This window comes from Ovis canadensis, chromosome 12, assembly GCF_042477335.2.
Source record: "Ovis canadensis isolate MfBH-ARS-UI-01 breed Bighorn chromosome 12, ARS-UI_OviCan_v2, whole genome shotgun sequence".
Classification (NCBI taxonomy): Eukaryota; Metazoa; Chordata; class Mammalia; order Artiodactyla; family Bovidae; genus Ovis; species Ovis canadensis.
In genome coordinates, this window is record NC_091256.1 from 16,491,182 (window position 1) to 16,514,819 (window position 23,638).

General features: G+C 38.5%; 1 protein-coding gene across 1 annotated transcript in view; it reads left to right on the top strand.

Annotated features, from left to right (window-relative positions):
• Positions 1-23,638, top strand: part of CR1L (complement C3b/C4b receptor 1 like) — a 37,895-nt gene that overhangs the window by 3,532 nt on the left and 10,725 nt on the right. Inside the window, 4 exon segments of the mRNA XM_070289235.1 lie at positions 11,860-11,977; positions 11,979-12,098; positions 15,283-15,296; positions 20,285-20,329. Of these exon segments, the coding sequence (XP_070145336.1) occupies positions 11,860-11,977; positions 11,979-12,098; positions 15,283-15,296; positions 20,285-20,329 (297 nt within the window).

Here is a 23,638-nt window from a genome sequence, read left to right on the forward strand (position 1 = left end):
ATATAATTATATAATTATTGATATTAATATAATTAAATTATATTAGTATAATTAAACATGGGTATAATAGCTTTATTATGTTATATAATATATTATAATTTAACACCTACTATTGACTTCTTATAGTTTGTATACATAGTTTATATATAACATGTTAATCTCTATAATGTATATTATGTGTACTAAATATTATATATTATTTAATACCAAACTATACCAAAGTATAGATTATATTATACCATATAGAAAATACAGTGTATATTATGTGCTTCCCTAGTGGCTCAGATGGTAAAGCGTCTGTTTGCCATACAGGAGACTCGGGTTTGATCCCTGAGTTGGGAAGATCTCCTGGAGAAGGGGTACATTATACCAAAGTATGTGCTGCATAATATTAAATGTTATATAGTACACCAAATGCATAGCATATAATATACATTATAAAATATATGAATATATTTAAATATAAACTAAATAAAAATGTTTAAGTGCATGCTCTTTTTTTTCTAAATAATATAATTACTTAAGTAAAACATTTTCAGGTCCCTTTATAAAGAGCAGAATATGAGGAATGAGGAACAGAGTATACTCTAGGTTGACAGCTCATGTTTGAACCGACATGAAAGAAATAGTGGGTAGTTTGTGCTTATAGTACAGAATAAATCAACCTGCCTCAAGTAAGTTTGAATCAGGTGTATTTCAAAGTGGACAGTGACACCCAAGACAAAAATAACAATGAAATGACACTATACACCCACTGCTGCTGCTGCTGCTAACTCACTTCAGTCATGTCTGACTCTGTGTGACCCCATAGACGGCAGCCCACCAGGCTCACCCGTCCCTGGGATTCTCCAGGCAAGAACACTGGAATGGGTTGCCATTTCCCTCTCCAATGCATGAAAGTGAAAGTGAAGTCGCTCAGTCGTGTCTGACTCTTAGTGACCCCATGGACTGCAGCCTACCAGGCTCCTCCATCCATGGGATTTGCCAGGCAAGAGTACTGGAGTCGGTTGCCATTGCCTTCTCCATACACCCACTAGAATGACTTAACTTTTAAAAACTGACTATACCAAGTATTAGCTATAAGGTAAACTGTAGTTATCAAATATTCTTCATTGTTAAAAGGATACAACCACTTTGGAAACAAAATTTTGACAGTTTCTTAAAATGTTAAACACACATATATCTAAGTATTTTACACCTAGGTATCTACTCAAGAGAAATGAAAGCATATGTTCACATAAAGACTTGTTCAAGAATTTTTATAGTGGCTTTATCTGTGATAGCCAATAACTAGAAACAATCCAAATGTCCTTCAACAGCTAAAAGGGTAAACTAAATTAAGGTGTAATTTTACAGCTGAATGTTACTCAGTAAACAAACAAAACCACTTAAATTTTTATGTGTAACAATCCAGATGATTCGCAAGATATTTATGCTTTGTGAAGGCTAGATAAAGATAAAAAGTACAAACTGAGTAACTCAGTGCGTACAAACTGATAATTCAGTTTATTCAAAAGTTTGCCTAGAGAAGGAGATAAAGAAATGAACAGATTACAAAGAAACATTAGGAAAGGAGAAGGGGTACTGTGATGGAAAAGTTTGTTGTCTTGACTGTGGTGACCATTTCATAGTGTATACATATGTTGAGTCAACAAACTGTGTAGTTACTGTATGTAATATAGCTTAATGTATGTTTGCATGCATACTAAGTTGCATCAGTCATGTCCGACTCTTTTTGACCCCATGGGCTGTAGCCCACCAGTCTTCTCTGTCCATGGGATTCTCCAGGCCAGAACACTGAAGTGGGTTGCCACGCCCTACTCCAGGGGATCTTCCCAACTCAGGGATTGAACCTGCATCTCTTTTGTCTCCTGTACTGGCAGACAGGTTCTTTACCACTACCGCCACCTGGGAAGCCCAATATATATTAATAAAGCTATAAAAAATTTTTTAAAACTATGGTAGATCTTGAGCTTATAGAGTTTATATTAATATGTTTGTTGTAGGAACAAGCCCTAATTTGAGGGATTGGCAATAAAGAAGGGAAAAGAAACTAAATCAAGCTTTCTCAGATTTATATATTCCTTTTTATTGGGGATATTATCCAAAGTCTCAGGCTTCCCTGGTAGCTCAGTTGGTAAAAAATCTGCCTGCAATGCACTTTGATTCTTGGGTCACGAAGATCCAATGGAGAAGGGATAGGATACCCACTCCAGTGTTCTTGGGCTTCCTTGGTGGCTCAGCTGATAAAGAATCTGCCTACAATCTGTGAGACATGGGTTTGATCCCTGGGTTGGGAAGATCCCCTGGAGAAGGAAAAGGCTACCCACTCCAGTATTCTGGCCTGGAGAACTCCATGGACCATGGAGTTGCAGAGAGTTGGACATGACTGAGACTTTCACTTCCACTTCATCCAAATTTTCATTTTTAGTTATTACATATACTATACCAGAACTCAGGTATGAATTTTAGGTAATTAAAGGAAAGGTCATAGCAAACACCCTCATCCAACAACACAAGAGAAGACTCTACACATGGAAATCACCAGATGGTCAAAAAAAAAAATCAGACTGATTACATGTTTTACAGCCAAAGATGGAAAAGCTCTATACAGTCAGCAAAAACAAGACCAGGAGCTGACTGTGGCTCACATCATGAACTCCTTATTGTCAAATTCAGACTTATATTGAATAAACTGGGGAAAACCACTAGATCATTAAGGTATGACCTAAATCAAATCCCTTATGACTATACAGTGGAAGTGAGAAATAGATTTAAGGGACTAGATCTGATAGACAGAGTACCTGATGAACTATGGACAGAGGTTCATGACATTGTACAGGAGACAGGGAGCAAGACCATCCCCAAGAAAAGATATGCAGAACAGCAAAATGGCTGTCTGAGGAGGCCTTACAAATAGCTGTGAAAAGAAGAGAGGTGAAAGGCAAAGGAGAAAAGGAAAGATATACCCATTTGAATGCAGAGTTCCAAAGAATACCAAGGAGAGATAAGAAAGCCTTCCTCAGTGATCAAGGCAAAGAAATAGTGGAAAAACAATAGAATGGGAAAGCCTAGAGATCTCTTCAAGAAAGTTAGAGACACCAAGGGAACATTTCATGCAAAGATGGGCTCAGTAAAGGACAGAAGTGGTATGGACCTAACAGAAGCAGAAGATATTAAGAAGAGGTGGCAAGAATACAGAACTGCATAAAAAAGATCTTCACAACACAGATAATCATGAAGGTGTGATCACTCACATTCAACTAGAGCCAGACATCCTGGAATGTGAAGTCACAGGTGGGCCTTAGGAAGCATCACTACGAACAAAGCTAGTGGAGGTGATGGAATTCCAGTTGAGCTGTTTCAAATCCTAAAAGATGATGGTGTGAAAGTGCTGCACTCAATATGCCAGCAAACTTGGAAAACTCAGCAGTGACCACAGGACTGGAAAAGGTCAGTTTTCATTCCAATCCCAAAGAAAGGAAATGCCAAAGAATGCTCAAACTACCACACAATTGCACTCATCTCACATGCTAGTAAAGAAATGCTCAAATTCTCCAAGCCAGGCTTCAGCAATACGTAAACTGTGAACTTTCAGATGTTCAAGTTGGTTTTAGAAAATGCAGGGGGACCAGAGATCAAATTGCCAACATCCGCTGGATCATAAGAGAGTTCCAGAAAAACATCTATTTCTGCTTTATTGACTATGCCATAGCCTTTGACTGTGGACCACAATAAACTGTTGAAAATTCTGAAAGAGAAGCGAATACCAGACCACCTGACCTGCTTCTTGAGAAACCTGTATGCAAGTCAGGAAGCAATAGTTAGAACTGGACTTGGAACAACAGACTGGCTCCAAATAGGAAAAGGAGTACGTCAAGGCTGTATATTGTCACCCTGCTTATTTAACTTACATGCAGAGTACATTATGAGAAACGCTGGGCTGGAGGAAGCACAAGCTGAAATCAAGATTACTGGGAGAAATATCAATAACCTTAGATATGCAGATGACACCACCCTATGGCAGAAAGCAAAGAAGGACTAAAGAGCCTCTTAAAAGTGAAAGAGGAGAGTGAAAAAATTGGCTTAAAGCTCAACATTGAGAAAACTAAGATCATGACATCACTTTACGGCAAATAGATGGGGAAACAGTGGCTGACTTTATTTTTTGGGGCTCCAAAATCACTGCGGAAGGTGATTGCAACCATGGAATTTAAGACGCTTGCTCCTTGGAAGGAAAGTTATGACCAACCTCATTTCAGTTCAGTTCAGTCACTCAGTCGTGTCCAACTCTTTGCGATTCCATGAATCGCAGCACGCCAGGCTTCCTTGTTCATCACCAACTCCAGGAGTTCACCCAAACTCATGTGCATTGAGTCAGTGATGCCCTCCAGCCATCTCATCCTCTGTCGTCCCCTTCTCCTCCTGCCCTCAATCCCTCCCAGCATCAGGGTCTTTTCCAGTGAGTCGACTCTTCATATGAGGTGGCCAAAGTATTGGAGTTTCAGCTTCAGCATCAGTCCTTCCAATGAACACCCAGGACTGATCTCGTTTAGGATGGGCTGGTTGGATCTCCTTGCAGTCCAAGGGATGCTCAAGAGTCTGCTCCAACACTGCAGTTCAAAAGCATCAATTCTTCAGTGCTCAGCTTTCTTCACAGTCCTACTCACATCCATACATGACCACTGGTAAAACCATAGCCTTGACTAGACGGACCTTTGTTGGCAAAGTAATGTCTCTGCTTTTTAATATTCTATCTAGATTGATCATAACTTTTCTTCTAAGGAGTAAGCATCTTTTAATTTCATGGCTGCAATCATCATCTGCAGTGATTTTGAAGCCCAAAAAAATAAAGTCTGACACTGTTTCCACTGTTTCCCCATCTATTTCTCATGAAGTGATGGGACCAGATGCCATGATCTTCGTTTTCTGAATGTTGAACTTTAAGCAAACTTTTTCACCCTCCTCTTTCTGTCTCCTCTTTCACTTTCATCAGGAGGCTTCTTAGTTCCTCTTCACTTTCTGCCATAAGGGAGGTGTTATCTGCATATCTGAGGTTATTGATATTTCTCCCGGCAATCTTGATTCCAGCTTGTGCTTCTTCCAGCCCAGCGTTTCTCATGATGTACTCTGCATAGAAGTTAAATAAGCAGGGTGACAATATACAGCCTTGACAGGCTCCTTTTCCTATTTGGAACCAGTCTCTTGTTCCACGTCCAGTTCTAACTGTTGCTTCCTGACCTGCATATAGGTTTCTCAACAGGCAGGTCAGTTGGTCTGGTATTCCCATCTCTTGAAGAATTTCCCACAGTTTGTTGTGATCCACACAGTCAAAGGCTTTGGCATAGTCAGTAAAGCAGAAATAGATGTTTTTCTGGAACTCTCTTGCTTTTCTGATGATCCAGCGGATGTTGGCAATTTGATCTCTGGTTCCTCTGCCTTTTCTAAAACCAGCTTGAACATCTCGAAGTTCAACCTAGACAACATATTAAAAAGCAGAGACATTACTTTGCCAACAAAGGTCCTTCTAGTCAAGGCTATAGTTTTTCTCGTTGTCATGTATGGATGTAAGAATTGGAATATAAAGAGAGCTAAGTGCTGAAGTATCGATGCTTTCAAATTGTGGTGTTGGAGAAGACTCTTGAGAGTCCCTTGGACTGCAAGCAGATCCAACCAGTCCATCCTAAAGGAGATTAGTCCTGGGTGTTCCTTGGAAGGACTGATGCTGAGGCTGAAACTCCAATACTTTGGCCACCTGATGCAAAGAGCTGACTCATTTGAAAAGACCTCGATGCTGGGAAAGATTGAGGGCAGGAGTAGAAGGGGACAGCAGAGGATGAGGTGGTTGGATAACATCACCATAATAATGGGGATTGGTTTGAGTTGACTCCGGGAGTTGGTGATGGACAGGGAGGCCTGGCATGCTGCCATTTATGGGGCTGCAATGAGTCAGACACGACTGAGTGACTGAAATGAACTGGACTGAACTGAAGGGAAAGGTATACCATTCCAAGATTTGCTCATTACATTTTCTTTGTTGTTTTAGATATCTGTCTTGTGAGCTTTGCTGTGACATTCAGCCTCTCCTAGTAAAACTTTGGCACTAGAAGCTGCACTTGCAATCTCTTCCCTTGTCCAGAACCGATGGATGAGATCACTATCAAAATTACATTCATCCTACATGTAACTATAGAAAAGGTGAAGGCATCATATTTGAAGTCACAGGAGTCGTTTTTTAGTTTTTGGTAATTTTGGTAGTATTTTCTTATTTGTCACAGTGGTTCTCAAAGTGCTGTTATCTGTCAAAATCACCTGGAAACTTTTTAAAACGATGGTTTCTTGGGCCATTACCCACACCCACTGAATTACAGCTTTTAGGGATATAGCCTGATTTCTTGATTTTATTTTAAGTTTTTTAGGTAATTCATCATTCACCTGTTCTTTGCAGCAAATATGCACTGACTGCTTATAACTGAGTGCTAGACCAAAAATCCTGAGTTTCTTGCTTTCATAATATGCATGTCTAATATCTATTGAGAGACATAGATATATTTAAAAGCATATAAACATAAAAGAAAACTTGTGATATAAAAGGAAAAAGAAAGGGTCTCATTAGAAATTATGATGTGATGAGGCAGAGGGAAATCAGATTTGAAATCCCCAGGAGGGTTAGGGAAGGCTTCAATAAGGAAGCAGCATTTTAATTTATTTTGGAATGTGTTATTTCGTGTTGGGGTATAGCTGATTAACAGTGCTGTGATAGTTTCAGGTGAATAGCAAAGGGACTCAACCACGTATAAGGACGCAGCATTTCAGCAGACATCTGGAAGAAGAGAGAAAGTTACAGTGAGGATAAAAGTAATCACATGGAGGGAATATCACAGACAGAAGAAAGAACATATATCTTAAAGAAGAAGTAAAAGGGTTTTGGTGGAAAGGACTATAGCACAGTCAGAGGACTAAGATGATACAAGATGAAGAAATAAACATAGACAAGGACACTCTAGCTTAATAGCTGCTATTTAATAAAGAGAATGTGTAGTAATAGATATAAGACTGCCTAGTGTTAGAAAAACTAAGTAATAAATGTGTGTTTTCTTGGATCACCATCCTTTGCACGGATAGGATACACAGATGAAATCCCTTAATTTTGATAAAAGCCATTAAATAGGAAAAAATGTTACATAGCAACTATGCAGACCTAATGGCTAGTTCAATCCAATTTCTTCAGGAATTCTCATGCTTGTCAGTGGTTTGGTGGGAATCATGATAGAACTCATGTGTTTCAGAGATTAAATCCTAGGCTGAATCTGGGACACACTCATTCAAGAGAACTTCTGAGATCGCTGGTCACTGAGGTCCTTCAGGGCTTTTCCAAGGTAAGTTTATTCTAAATTAGCTCTGTACATGTAGGCAGAAAATAAACTCTTGGAAGCAAAGTGAGCATGCTCACTGTTAAGCATTTCCCTTTTTCAATAGATTATAACTATAACAACAACTTACCAAGTGTCTTTCATATCTAAGATACTACTAAATGCTTTACCTCTTTGAATTTCCCAGCAAAATTACTAGGTAAATATTATCATCATTATGATGAAGATGAAACTCAGGCTCAGAAATTTTAAGCAGCTCATCTGAGACCTCATAGTTAGGAAGTAGAAGACATTGGGTTCCAGTCCAAGTCTCTACAAATTCAAATTTTTTAACACCATGTCCCATTATCTTTTGTATTAGTTTCTTATTGCTGCTATAAAATACATTGCCACAAACTCGGTGGCTTAAAACAACAGAAATTTATTCTCTTACAGTTCTGGAGGTCAAAATCTACAATGGGCCCATAGTGTTGTGTTCTTTCTAGATGCTCAAGAGGACTTTAGGGTTCCTTGCTCTCTTTTATCTTCCAGAGGCAGCCTACATCCTCTGGATCATGGCCCCCTTTCTCTACTTTTGAAGTCAGTAGTGTCCCATCTTCATATCTTCTCCTGTCTCCTTGATCCTTTGCTTCCTTCCTATAAAGACTTTTGTGAGTAAATTTAAGACCCATCCAAATAATCCAGGATGATCTTCCCATTTTAAGGTTTTTAAGTGAATCACATCTGCAAAGTGCTGTTGCCATAATAGGTAATGTTCACAGTTTTCAAGGATTAGGACATGGATGTCTTTGGGAGCTCATTATCTGGCCTACTGCATATTTCCAAACAGATTTTCAAAATCTTAGCTGAGGGAGTCCATTCCCATTAGAGTTCAGGTTAGCAGAAAATGGTAATAGTCCAGTAAACAGCTTGTGTTGTGTGCATTGATTATGACTAGCGTTAGTTTAAAATGTATGTAGAATTTAAATACATGATAATGATAGAACAAAAGACAGGAGGGAAGTAAATTAAGTTAACATTTTCTGTGGTTCTTGCATTGTTGGGGAAGTTATAACTGTTAATTACCTTTTCTATGTTAAGGATGTGCATTACCTTTAAATAACAATAAAATTAAATGTATTATATTAATAATTTAATAAAGAGAAATGAGTAAATGATAAATATAATTAATAACAAGAAGGCAACATAGAAGAAAATAAAGAGCATAGAAAATATAGGACAAATTAAAAACACATAGTAAAATGGTTGCTAGAATCCCAAATATATCAATAATTATATTAAATATAAACAGACAATTCCATTTTAAAGACGAAGATTGTCATAGTACTGCATTTCCAAAACTGTGGACAGAGGTGGCATGGGGGCCTTTATAAATTCACAAGGGACCTATGGAATATTTTAAATGTTCAGTGGAAACACAGCAATATTTGATATCTCTCACGTATTTTGCAAACTGCTAGCTTAGAGTAGCTCCCGGTTATGTTAGATTGCAGTAAGTTCTATTTGATGACATCAAATCTTTGCATAGCTGGGTTTTCAGCAATGACTGTGATAAAGAAAAAGTACTAAGTGAAAGTTAATCTGGAATCAGAAATTAAGTGGTGGTTTGCAATTTGATTTCATGGTTTGCAAAGCTGAGCAGCATTTAACATTCTGTTATTAAGAATTATGGTGGGCACAAGACTTCCTGAGCTGTTTGGGACTAGTTATTTAGTAAATAAACTGTTAAGTATTTTTCTTTTGGCTAGAAATGACATGAAAAAGTTACTAAAACTCTAAGAGTGCTGTGAACTTAATAAGTTTGGGGACTCTATCATAATTAAAAATAAAAACTATAAAATAGAATTGACACATGTATATAGCCATGTATAAAATAGATGACTAGTGCAAGTTCAATGTATGAAGCAGGGCACACAAAGTTCTATGTGTGGTGCTCTGGGCCAACCCAGAGGGAGAGGCTAGGGAGGGAGGGGAGAGAGGTGGGAGGGAGTTCAGGTTGGGGGGACTCATGTGCACCTGTGGGTGATTCATGTCAATGTATGGCAAAACCCAGCACAAAGTTGTAAATAAATTATCCTCCAATTAAAAGAAGTAAGTTAATTAAAAAACAACAACAAAAAAATCCTATAGGGAATTCCGTGGTAGTCCAGTGGTTAGGACTATGTGCTTTCACTGCCTGGGCCCATATTCAACTCTTGGTCAAGGAACTAAGATCCCAGAAGGCATGCAAAGCAGCCTGCCTAAATAAATAAAAAATAAATAAAAGTAAAAAGAAAAACTATTTGTTCCATATAAAACAAATAATACACATGTTCAGAGACAGAATGAAAGAGAAATTTGCTCAGGCGTGTCCTACTCTTTGCGATCCCATGGACTATATATACAGTGCATGGAATTCTTCAGGTCATAATACTAGAATGGGTAGCTTTTCCCTTCTCCAGGGGATCTTCCCAATCCCGGAATCAAACCCAGGTCTCCCATATTGCAAGAGGATTCTTTACCAGCTGAGCCACCAGAGAAACCCCAGAGACAGAATGAATGAATATAAAAAGATGGAAAAGCATGTTATGCAAAAATGAACCAAAAGAAAGCTGATTTGAAAAATGTGGCATTATGACAGTCTTCATCTTTGAATTATCATTCTGTGTTTATATCTAAAACAGTGATAGGAACTTCCCTGGAGGTCCATTGGTTAAGCTTTGACCTTCCAATGCATAGATGTGAGTTTAATTCATGGTTGGCAAGCTAATATTCCACAAATCACATGGCCAAATACCTAAACATAAAACAGAAGCAATTCAGTTCAGTTCAGTTCAGTTCAGTTTGGTCGCTCAGTCGTGTCCAATTCTGTGTGACCCAATGGACTGCAGCATGCCAGACTTTCCTGTCTATCAACAACTTCTGGAGCTTGCTTAAACTCATGTCCATTGACTTGGTGTTACCATTCAACCATCTCATCCTCTGTCATCCCCTTCTCCTCCTGCCTTCAATCTTTCCTAGCATCAGGGTCTTTTCTAAGGAGTCAGTTCTTCACATCAGGTGGCCAAAGTATTGGAGCTTCAGCTTCAGCATCAGTCCTTCCAGTGAATATTCAGGACTGATTTCCTTTAGGATTGACTGGTTTAATCTCTTTGCAGTCCAAGGGACTCTCAAGAGTCTTCTCCAACACCAGGGTTCAATAGCATCAATTATCTGGTGCTCAGCTTTCTTTATAATTCAACTCTCACATCCACATATGACTACTGGAAAAACCATAGCTTTGATTAGACAGACCTTTGTTGGCAAAGTGATGTTTCTGCTTTTGAATATACTGTCTAGTTGGTCATAGCTTTCCTTCCAAGAAGCAAGTGTCTTTTAATTTCATGGCTGCAGTCACCGTCTGCAGTGATTTTGGAGCCCCCCAAAATACAGTCTGTCACTGCTTCCACTGTTTCCCCATCTATTTGCCATGAAGTGATGGGACCAGATACCATGATCTTTATTCTGAATGTTGAGTTTTAAGTCAACTTTTTCACTCTCCTTTTTCAATTTCATCAAGAGGCTCTTTAGTTTTTCTTCACTTTCTGCCATAAAGGTGGTGTCATCTGTGTATCTTAGGTTATTGATATTTCTCCTGGCAATCTTGATTCCAGCTTGTGCTTCATCCAGCCCAGCATTTTGCATGATATACTCTGCATAGAAGTTAAATAAGCAGGGTGACAATATACAGCCTTAATGTACTCCTTTCCCAATTTTGAACCAATCTGTTGTTCCATGTCCAGTTCTAACTGTTGCTTCTTGACCTGGATACAGGTTTCTCAAGAGGCAGGTCAGGTGGTCTGGGATTCCCATCTCTTGAAGAATTTTCCACAGTTTTTTTGTGATCTACACTGTCAAAGGCTTTGGCATAATCAATAAAACAAAAGTAGATTTTTTTCCTGGTATTCTCTTGTTTGTTTGGTTGGTTTTTTTAACAATACAATGGATCCATTGAAAACAGAAGTGATGTTGTAACAAATTCCATGAATATTTTAATAATGGTCCACATTAGAAAAACAAAACAAAAAAATTATAGATATGTTGTTGTTTGGTTGCCAAGTCGTGTCTTACTCTTTGTGACCCCATAGACTGCAGCATGCCAGACCTCCCTGTCCCTCACCATCTCCCTCAGTTTACTGAAGATTAAATCTGTAAACTTGTGTTTTGTTTGTTATTTGCCTTACAGGTAAAATAGAGAAAATATAATTTGAGGCAAGATTCATTACTAGAGATAAAGAGAGATATATTCTAATAATAAAAGTCTATCTACTAGGAAATATAATTTTAAAATATATAAAGGTACATCACTATACCTAAATAAAAATCTTAAAATATGTATAGTAATAAAAAGAACAGACTTTCAACAGTGGTTACTGCTTCATCTATGAAACACACTGGAGAAAAAAAAGAGAAAGTATACTAGAAGTTTCTCCACTAACTTTGATGTCACTGTGGTCTTTCTCTCCAGGTCAATGCAAAGCCCCAGTGGAGCTTCCATTCACCATGCTTACAGTACTGATGGACCAAGATGAGTTTCCTGTCGGAACAACTGTGAAGTATAAATGCAGCCTTGGTGATTATGGAAGTGTTCTCTATCACGTGCCTACAAAACTCTATCTGGCCAAGCCCTGAAAACAACTGCACATGTAACAACTGTATACAGGGATTTCCTTTATCTCTATCTGGATTGAGAATTACTGTGTATTAGTCAGTAATCCTTAAGATCTGATCAACTGTTCAAATTTTGAAACAAAGACACAAGTCTTGGTAACTTTGCCTAAAGTATAATAGACGTGAGATTTATTTTTGTAGGTTGTATCTTCCTACTGCTTTGAGTTCCTATCATGTTCATTACAAATTCATTTCATGGGAAATGACCATCAGAAGGCATGACTGAGGGAAAATTTGCTAGGGGATGTCCCATTTATACAACTGAAACTAAGTAATGAATGACTCAGGAAAGGAAAGAAAAGTGTAGGTGGGGAGAGAATCCCAAACTTCAAGTCTTTTGATTTATACTGGTTGAATTACAGAGTAAGCATTTTAGTAATAAACAAAATTTACATTTTTTTTTGACAGGCAAAAAATATGAGGATGAGACAGACCTGGAAGTTAGGTCTTTTTGAAAATGATGCGTAGTAGGTACCTGATTCTGAGGCAGTCTTGTGAGTTTCCTCAAGGTAGCAAATCTGTGGAATTACAAATGCCCTTCAGTAATCTATGGCCAGGTTGAGATCTTATGTATTAATAGAAGTTCAGAGTATTTCACACCCAAGTTCCCATGTTCTGCTTCTTTCCCATAGGTAAATCATGTGGATCTTTTCTAGAGCTCATAAATGGCAAAATGAAGATCAAGGAAGACACTTGGTTTGGATCAACTTTTAATTATTTTTGTAATAAAGGGTGAGTTGGCAGTAGCATTGGTTGGGATAACAGCTCTAGAATTGTAACAGTAGTCTCTAAATAATAGTCTCAGAGTCAAACTACTTATTCACTCAAAATATAACTTTAAGGTTTCTAAGTAGAGGTGGTGACTTGAACCCAGGCATTTAACTACCCTTGGGAATGATAAACAAATATTTGAAAAAATAGGAAAAACCCGTATCCAAGATAGAAATTAGAGGGGTGAGGGTGGTCTTTTCATATTAAATTACTGTACCTGAAGCAAAGTGAAACATTCACTAGATGAGATGGACCAGCATTCTAAAAAGGTAAATGAAACAAACATACATTCTTAAAAAAATAAGGCTTAGAAATGTTGGAATCGGGAAAAAGTAAGAAAGACCTCTTTATTTGGGATGATGGAGCAGATGTGATGGATGGGCAAATCTTAATTGTTCTAGCACCCCCACAGAACTGTACACCATGCAGTTATCTTGCAGTGGACATACTCGTGGCTTACTGTTGCAGGAGACAACCAATTTAGGAAAGAGAAGGAGGACCTTATATCATAAGTTCTGGTCTGCTTTTATTACTTATTGCTTACTTACAATACATACTAAATAACATAAATGAAACATAAAAATAGTAATAAAATGAAATGAATTTCAGTGCACATATGTCACCAGCCTTAAAAACATCACTAGTCCCTTTGATTACTAAGTACTTGAGTACTAAGGAGAAAAGGAAAGATATACCTGATTGAATGCAGAGTTCCAAAGAATAGCAGGAAGAGATAAGAAAGTCAGCCTCAGTGATCAATGCAAAGAAATGGAGGAAAATAATACAATGGGAAAGACTAGAGATCTCTTCAAGAAAATTAGAGATACAAAGGGAACATTTCATGCAAAGATGGGATCAATAAAGACAGAAATGGTATGGGCCTAACCAGAAGCAGAAGATATTAATAAGAGGTGGCAATAATACATAGAAGAACTATACAAAAAAGATCTGAATGATCCAGATAAGCATGATAGTGGGATCACTCACCTAGACCCAGACATCCTGGAATGTAAAGTCAAGTGGACCTTACGAAGCATCACTATGAACAAAACAAGTTAAGGTGATGAAATTCCAGTTGAACTATTTCAAATCCTAAAATATGATGCTATGAAAGTGCTGCACTCAGTACACCAGAAAATTTGGAAAACTCAACAGTGGCCACATGACTAGCAAAGGTCAGTGTTCATTCCAATCCCAAATAAAGGCAATGCTAAAGAATGCTCAAACTATCATACAATTGAACTCTTCTCACACCCTAGTAAATTAATGCTCAAAATTCTGCAAGCCAGGCTTCAGCAATACGTGAACCATGAACTTCCACATGTTCAAGTTGGATTTAGAAAAGCCAGAAGAACCAGAGATCAAATTGCCAACATCCGTGGATCATGGAAAAAGCAAGAGAGTTCCAGAAAAACATCTACTTTGGCTTTATTGACTATGTCAAAACCTTTGACTGTGGGGATCACAATAAACTGTGGAAAATTCTGAAAGAGATGGGAATACCTGAACACCTTATCTGCCTTCTGAGAAGTCTGTATGCAGGTCAAGAAACAACAGTTAGAAGTGGACATGGAACAATGGACTGGGTTCAAATCAGGAAAGAAGTACATCAAGGCTGTATATTGTCATCCTGCTTATTTAACTTCTCTGCAGAGTACATCATGTGAAATCCTGGGTTGGATTAAGCACAAGATTAAAACACAGTCCCACAAGGTTGCTGGGAGAAATATCAATAACCTCAGATATGCAGATGACACCACCCTTATGGCAGAAAATGAAGAGAACTAAAGACCTTCTTGATGAAAGTGAAAGAGAAGAGTGAAGTTCAATTCAGTTCATTGTCTCAGTCGTGTCTTACTCTTTGCGACCCTATGGACTGCAGCACACCAGGCTACCTTGTCTGTCACCAACTCCTGGAGTTTACTCAAACTCTCTCTCTCTCTCTCTCTCTCTATATATATATATATATATATATATATATATATATATATATATATATATATATATATAAAATATGGTCACATTGAGATGCAGAGGAGGAAAAGAGATGTGATTTTGTCAGAACCCACATCCCCAATACAGTGACCCACAGCCAGAAGAAAATCACAACCATAGGGTTCCCCCCTGAGGAGTGAGGTGCCCAAGCCTCACATTGAGCTCCACAGCCTATGGCATCTGCACCAGAAAGAAAATTACCATGGTGTCTGGCTTTGAAAGCCAGCAGGCTTATGTTTGGGAGATCCAGAGGGCAGTGGCAGACTCTGCTCTTAAAGGGTTCACTTGCTCTGAGTCCCACACAGACAGAGCAGCAGTTTTAAAATGCCTGGATTTTACAAGAAGGTGATTTACTGTCTAGTTTTAGGGCACTAGGGGATGTACCAGGAGTACATATACCAGGGGATGAAAGTGCTGGTAGGTGCCATTTTTTTTTTTCTCTCCTTCCATATAGCTCGCTCAGTACTGGTAGGTGACTTTCTGTCACTCTCCATAAACATAAGTAATACTGTGTGGCCTATCACAACATTCCACCAAGAATCTGCTGTACCCAACCTTCCAGCCTAAACCAGTTCCTCTGAAGATGCTCCCACCCCATCCTAGCCATTGCATGTCTCTGGTCAGGACAAGTGCCCCTCCAAAGTGACTCACATTCTGGGGGCCTAGCCCCTCCCACCAGCAAGCCTACAGTAATTGCAACCAGGCTTCCCAGACACCTGGGCTGGGGATCAGTCCTTCCCACCAGTGTGTTTGTAGAAGTCATGACGTAAACACAACAGAAGGATGTGGGTGACCCATGCAGGGGATAGCCTTGAGTGCCTGGCTCTGGTGACCGGGAGGGATTATGTCACTGGGCTCTACAGGACACTGTCTACATAAAGCCATTCTTTTAAGATTGGCACATGCAGCCGATGTCCCTAATATATAAAAACAAATGCAGAGATGTATGCAAAATAGGAAACAAGGGAATATCTTTCAAGTGAAAAAATAAGACAAAAGCCCAGAAAAAGAACTATACAAAATGGAGATAAGCATTTAGCAGATAAAGATTTCAAAATAATAGTCATAAAAATGCTTATCAAATTCAGGAGAAGAATGGATGAACATAGTGAGAATTTTGATAAAGAGACATAAAATACAAACAAGAAACATCAGAACTGAAGAATACAATAACTGAAATGAAAAATTATTGAGAGGGACTCAATTACAGAATAGAAAAAGCAGAACAGATCAGTGATCTGGAAGACAGAATAGTGGAAATAGACCCAAATTTGTAAAAGAGAGAATCTTGTGATTTGAAGGTATCATGTAGCGTTTCAAAGCATAAGCAGACTAGTATTTTTTAATAATATTAAATGCTTATTGCATTTTATGTACCACAATAAATTTCATATTGATCAAAGAAATAGATGTTATCATATATGACTCCTAGATACAATTAAATAAAAAGGAATAAATGTGTCAAATTTAAGAATATTCCTAGTCAATGGGTTTATCTCAAGCATAGGCAGAATCCACTGAGAAATTAATAGAATTGACACATATACTATTACTAAAACAAATGAAATGCAAATGAAAAAATATATGGAAAGTCCTTATAAACAAAACATGAACATCTAAATAGAGAAATGATCAGAAGATACAAAGTGGCAATTAACAAAAGAAAAAGGTATAAATAAAAGGTATAAACAAAAGAAAAATGTATGTATATGTCAATACATGTGGAAGGATCTAGCCTTGCTATTAATAGAATACAAATGAAAATAACAATAGTATCCTATTTGACTACTATTAAATACAAAAGTATTTATTCAGAGCCCACAAATACTAAGAACAGCAATAAACAAAAGAGGCAAAAATCCTTATGTATAACTGCTATTGATGAAGTTCAGTGTAATGGGTATTGACATAAACTTCTAATAACAGTACTGTTGTTATTGTTTTAGTTGCCCAGTCACGTCCACCTCTTTGCGACCCCATGGACTGCAGCAGGCCAGGCCTCCCTGTCCTTCACCATCTTCGGGGTTTGCCCAAGTTCATATTTACTGCATCAGTGATGCCATCCAGCCATCTCATTCTCTAATGCCCTCTTCTGCCCTCGATCTTTTCCATGATCAGGGACTTTTCCAATGAGTCATCTGTTTGCATCAAATGACCAAAACACTGGAACTTCAGCTTCAACATCAGTCCTTCCAATGAATATTCAGGGTTGATCTCCCTTAACATTGACTGATTTGATCTCCTTAGTGGCAGTATAAATTGATACAAATTTATACCATTTAGCACAATTTAAGCAATATATTTTTGCCAAGAAGTTAAACTTGTCAGAAGAGTCTGTGTGTACTGTGCTTAGTTGCTCAGTTGTGTCTGACTCTTGCAATCCCATAGAGTGTAGCCTGCCAGGCTCCTCTGTCCATGGGGTTCTCCAGGCAGGAATACTGGAGTGAGCTGCCATTTCCTTCTCTAGGGCATCTTCCCAACCCAGGAATCAAACCTGCGTCTCCCATATTGCAGGCTGATTCTTTACCAACTGAGCTACAAGGGAAGCCTTCTGAAGAGTCTAAACAAATCTAAAGGTTTGGAAAGGTTGAAAAGTAACCTAATATTCACAATAGGGGATTATTGGAGTAAATTGTGGTCCATTTTAGGTGATGGAATGGGCTTCCCTGGTGGCTCAGAGGTTAAAGCATCTGCCTGCAATGTGGGAGACCTGGGTTTGATCCCTGGGTCAGGAAGATCCCCTGGAGAAGGAAAACGCAACCCACTCCGCTATTCTTGCCTGGAGAATCCCATGGACAGAGGAGCCTGGTAGGCTGCAGTCCATGGGGTCGCAAAGAGTTGGACACGACTGAGCAACTTCACTTTCACTTTCGGTGATGGAATATTATTCTGCAATAAAACACTGGGGATTGACACAGTATATTTGCTAGAGTTTGCAGGAAGGATTCCAACGAGCACTTCACATATCTTCACCACCAAATTTCTGGACCAATTGAGGAATCAGACAGATGAAGCTCAAATTATATCTTTATTGCTGAAAGGGATTGGTAGAGAATATAACTTTAGGTAAGGGATCAATGAACTAATTTTTAAAATTCCACAATTAAATGTACTTTCCTGTTCTCAGGCACAGATGAATAACTGTCAGCTTCCCCCACCCACCCCTACTCATCACAGGGGTAGGAGAGGCACTTTAGCATATGGCCGGGAATGAACCAGAATGCATCCTCTCTGCAGGCATGAAGAGTGGGAGTGTGGTGCAAGATGAAGAAGTTTGAAATTAATTGCCCTTATCCTTCTCCCAAACTCACCAATCTGAGAACTCATGATGGGAAGGTAGAGATAAAGAGAGAACCCAGGAGTATCAGTCTCAATAAGGCTCCAAAAGGAAATCTGAAGAGCAAATATAGGTGTGCTACCCAGCAATATTGTGTATAATGAAAACCATTTTAGGATAGAGGTTATATTTAAAGAAGGCGAGACTCCAAACTCAGGACTAAGGCAACTCCAAACTAAGGCAAGGAGAGAAAGTTGCTTGTTATTTCAGAGAAGAAGAAGGAGAAAGACAAGTGAGGGATGGAATAAAATGACTGATGGCATTCAACTTCCCAGGGGAACACTTTCTAAAACTTGCCCCAAATGCAACAACAAATGCTTTGCACAAGTGGAATTGGGGGAGAAATCCACAAAATCTTGGGTTTTGCTGCTAGATGAAATGTAGTACAGAACCCAAAGCCAGCAGGGATAGACACAGCAGAGTGGAAGCAGAAAGAAGTGTGGGGATATAAGCCCTAAGACACACAGACATCATGCGGGTGAAGGAGGACTCTCATACAGCTGTGGAAATATAGGTCCCAGTCCAGTTTAACCACAACCACCTGACAGCTAACATTCATGTTACACATGTATTTCTTCACATAAGAGACTGAAAGAACTTCCTCTAAGTTCTGGACCCAAAGTACAGTGCACAGACCAGCAAGGTCAGCATCTCCTGGAAGCTTGTTAGACATGCAAAATCTGCATACCCACTGAATCAGAGTCACATTTTCACAAGATCCCCTGGTGATTTCCATGCAAATGAGAATTTTGAGAAGCTCTTCTCTAAACCATTAACTATGCCGAAAGAGAGATTTTAGGTAATTTTTTGTCATTACTGGAATTTTCTGTGTCTTTCACTTTTTTCTACAATGACTGATTATTAACTTTTATAAATGGTTTTTAAAGACCTGTTACTGAACTTCTAGTTCCAACTTTGCTTTTCCCTGGAAACTGTTCAACATACAACCGTAAGATAACCACAAAAGGTAGGAAGAAAGTGGGCTGGTTAGGGGCCCCAGACCTTAAAGAATGATCCTGTGGTGAGTTCCCTGGATTTTCCTTTTACCTCTCAAGATGAGTGCTATAGAAGACTGTACGCCAGAATAGTCAACAAGCAGAGAGAGACAGAAGCATACTCTCTCATTAAAGGACTGGAGGAGGGGAAGCTCAGCATGGATGTAGTGAAGAAACCCATACTTAGGGGATAGCATTGGCCCAGTCTGCCTAGCAGCATAGGGAGAAATCAGGGATGGGGGATGTCTGTCCTTCCCAGGTCCCACCCATCAGAAACAGCAGGTCTCAGTCTACCAGCAGCCGTGTCGATAGTAGGACCTGGGTGACTGACATATCTCATGTCCTGCAACAGCAGTGAGTTTGTTCTCTGCTTCCAATGGTAGCACCAGTAGAACCTGGTTGGTGAGACCTAGCATTCAAGATAGCAGCAGGGAGACTCCTCCACTCACATTAGACATGCCAGAAGGCCCAGGGTGCCAGCCTTCCACACTGCAGCAGAAAACAGACCAGGATCAGTATCTCTTGACCCTACACCCATGGTAGTGCACCACTAATCCAGCAGCAGAAGATGAACCGGTCTCAGAGAGTCTCTTCTTTTTTTCTTGTTTCCTCTCTGCATCACTTATTTCCACCATTTTATCTTCCAAGTCACTTATCCTCTCTTCTGCTTCATTTCTTCTACTATTGGCTCCCTCCAGAGTGCTTTTAATCTCAGCTATTGCAGTATTTATTATTGATTGACTCTTCTTAATGTCTTCCAGGTCCTTGTTAAACATTTCTTGCATCTTCTCATTCCTTGTCTCTGGTCTGTTTATCTGTAACTCCATTTTGTTTTCAAGATTTTGGATCATCTTTACTATCATTATTCTGAATTCTTTTTCAGGTAGACTTCCTATCTCCTGTTCTTTGGTTTGGTTTGTTGGGTTTTTATCATGTTCCTTCACTTGCTGAATATTTCTCTGCCCTTTCACTTTGTTTAGATTGCTGTGTTTGTGGTACCCTTTCTACAGGCTGGGAGTTCATGGTTAATCTTAATTGTGGAATCTGCTCCCTGTGGGTGGGGTTGGACCAGTGGTGTGTCAACACTTTCTGTTTGGAGGAGCTTGCATCTGTGTTCTAGTGAGTGGAGGTGGATCTCTTCTTTCTGGAGTGCAATGAAATGTCCAATGGTGAATTTTGGGGTGTCTATGTATTTGGCATGGCTTTGGACAGCCTTTCTCTTAATGTTCAGGTTGTGTTCCTGCTTTGCTGAAGAATTAGCATGGTGTGTCTTGCACTGGAACTTGTTGGCTCTTGGGTGGAGCTTGGTTTCAGTGTAGGTATGGAGACTTTTGGGTGACCTCTTATCTATTAATGTCCCCTGGAGTCAGGAGTTTTCTGATGTTCTAAAGTTCTGGAGTTAAGCCTTCTGTCTCTGGCTTTCAGTCTTTTTCTTATAGTAGCCTTAAGACCATTCCTTTTGAAAAGATTGGGGTGCCTTTCTGGGTGCCTGGTGTACTCCACCAGCATTCAGAAGTTGTTTTGTGGAAGCTGTTCAACATTCAAACGATCTTTTGATGAATTTTTGGGGAGAAAGTGGTCTCCCTGTCCTATTCCTCTGTCATCTTGGGACTGCTCCTGATCTTAATTTTTTGAATGTTTAGTTTTATGCCAGCTTTTCCACTCTCCTTTTCACCTTTATCTCAAGGCTCTTCAGTTCCTCTTCACTTTCTGCTGTAAGGGCCATTTCATCTGCATATCTGAGGTTATTGATATTTTCTTCTGGCAATCCTGATTCCAGCTTGTGTTTCATCCAGCCTGGCATCTCACATGATGTACTCTGCATATAAGTTAAATAAGCAGTGTGACAGTATGTAACCTTGATGTACACTTTCCTAATTTGGAAACAGCCCATTGTTCCATGTCCAGTTCTAACTGTTGCTTCTTGACCTGCATACAGGTCTCTCAAGAGACAGGTAAAGTGGTCTGGTATTCCCATCTCTTGAAGAATTTTCCAGTTTGTTGTGATCCACATAGTCAAAGCCTTTCAGTTCACACATGAGGTGGCCAAAGAACTGGAGTTTCAGCTTTAGCATAATTCCTTCCAAAGAAATCCCAGGGCTGATCTCCTTCAGAATGGACTGGTTTTAGCATAGTCAAATTTAGTAGGTTAAAATGAAAATTTTTTCTCACAGTTCAGAAGCCAGAAGTTTAAAATCAAGATGTCAGCAAGATTGATTCCTTTTCCTGGGGAAAAAAAAAAAAAAAGTTGTCCTCTCCCTCTTTCCTACCTGTGGTGGTTGATGCAATCCTTGGCATTCCTTCACTTACAGATGTATTTCTCCGCTATTTGCCTCCATTGCACATGCTTTCCTCCGTGTATGTCTACCCTTCTCTTCTCTTACAAGCTCTCTTTAGATTGAAGATCCACTCTGTTAATCCAAGTTGATCTCATTTCAAGATTCTTTACTTAATTATGTCTTCAAAGACTCTTTTTACAAACAAATTCTCATTCACAAGTTCCATGGATTTGGACATGAAATATCTTTATAGGGAGTTGCCATTCAAACCACTACAATTACTGAATATGACTAGATTTGTCTATCTCTATTATTTTGCTTTCTTGCTGAATTGACTCTTTTATTATAATGAAATGTCCCTCTTTACCTTTCATAATATTTCTCTTGTTAAAATCTATTTTATAATATTAATATAGAAATATTGACATTCTTTTTCTGATTTTGTATTACATATGCTTCAGATCTTTTACTTTCATCCATTCTTTGTCTTACATTTAAAATTTGTCAGGGGATACCCTGGAAGTTCAGTGGTTAGGACTGTTTACTCTCACTGTTGAGAAACTGAGTTCAATCCCTGGCCAGGAAACTAAGTTAGAGCTTGCAAGCTGCCCAGCACGACCAAAAAATAAAAATAAAATAAAATTTATCTCTTGTAAACATCATATACTCAGATTTTGTTGTTTAATTCACCCTGAAAATCTTTGCCTTTAATCAAAATGCTTAGAATATTTCAAATTAATATAATTACTTATATAGTGAGGTTTAAGTCTAGCATCTTGTTATTTAATTTTTGTTTAACTTTTTCCTTTATTCTTCCTTTCTAACATTTTTAAATTAATCATTTTTATTATCCGATTTTGTCTCCTCAAGTAAATTTTGTTATTTTATTTATTTGTATATTTTATTATCCTAGAGACTGCAATATAGATCCTTGATTTATTATAATTGAATTTATCTTAATTATAACCTATTATAATTATATAATCTAGTATAAATAATGATTTTACCACCTCCCAAACAATGCAAGAACCCATGGCAATCTCAACTCCATTTATGTCCTCCTGCCATTTCCTACTGTTTTTTACATACATTTTGTATCTCACAAGACATTATAGTTGCTACTTTTATAAAAGTTGTATTTATTTATATTTATCCACATGTTAACTCTGTTATACTTCTTCCATATTACATTTCTATCAGTTCTATGTGACACTATTTTCCTTCAGCCTAAAGAATAATTTTTAAGCATTTCTGTATTATAAGTCTTCTGGCAACAAATGTTTTAAAATTTTTTCTAAATATGATTCCTTTGAAAGTTATCTTCTCTGTTTTCTGACTGCTTTTAAAATTGCTTCTGATTTTTTACAATATCAATAATGCATCTAGGAAGGGATTTCTTTGTATTTGTTTTTTGGGGGTTTGTATTGTGTCTTGAATTTGTGGTTCGATGTATTTCATTAGTTTTGGAAAAATCTCTATCATTACTTCTTCACGTGTTGTTTATGCACTACTATCTCTCTCCCGTCATTGTGGGATGCCTTAGTTTTCAAACTTCAACATGTGCTTATCCTTATTCCTCTATTCTACAAGACTGTTACTCTCCTGTCTGTATTTATGTTTCTTTTGTTGCTCTGTGTTTTGATGTTTTCTTCTATTCTAATTTCCAATGATTAAATTTTCAACTGTATCTAAACTGTCACTAATCTTATCCAGAAAACAAAGATCATGGCATCCGGTCCCATCACTTCATGGGAAATAGATGGAGAAACAGTGGAAACGGTGCCAGACTTTATTTTTTTGGGCTCCAGAATCACTGCAGATGGTGACTGCAGCCATGAAATTAAAAGACACTTACTCCTTGGAAGGAAAGCTATGATCAACCTAGATAGCATATTCAAAAGCAGAGACACTACTTTGCTGACTAAGGTCCGTCTAGTCAAGGCTATGGTTTTTCCAGTGGTCATGTATGGATGTGAGAGTTGGACTGTGAAGAAGGCTGAGTGCCAAAGAATTGATGCTTTGAACTGTGGTGTTGGAGAAGACTCTTGAGAGTCCCTTGGACCGCAAGGAGATCCAACCAGTCCATTCTGAAGGAGATCAGACCTGGGATTTCTTTGGAAGGAGTGATGCTAAAGCTGAAACTCCAGTACTTTGGTCACCTCATGCAAAGAGTTGACTCATTGGAAAAGACTCTGAAGC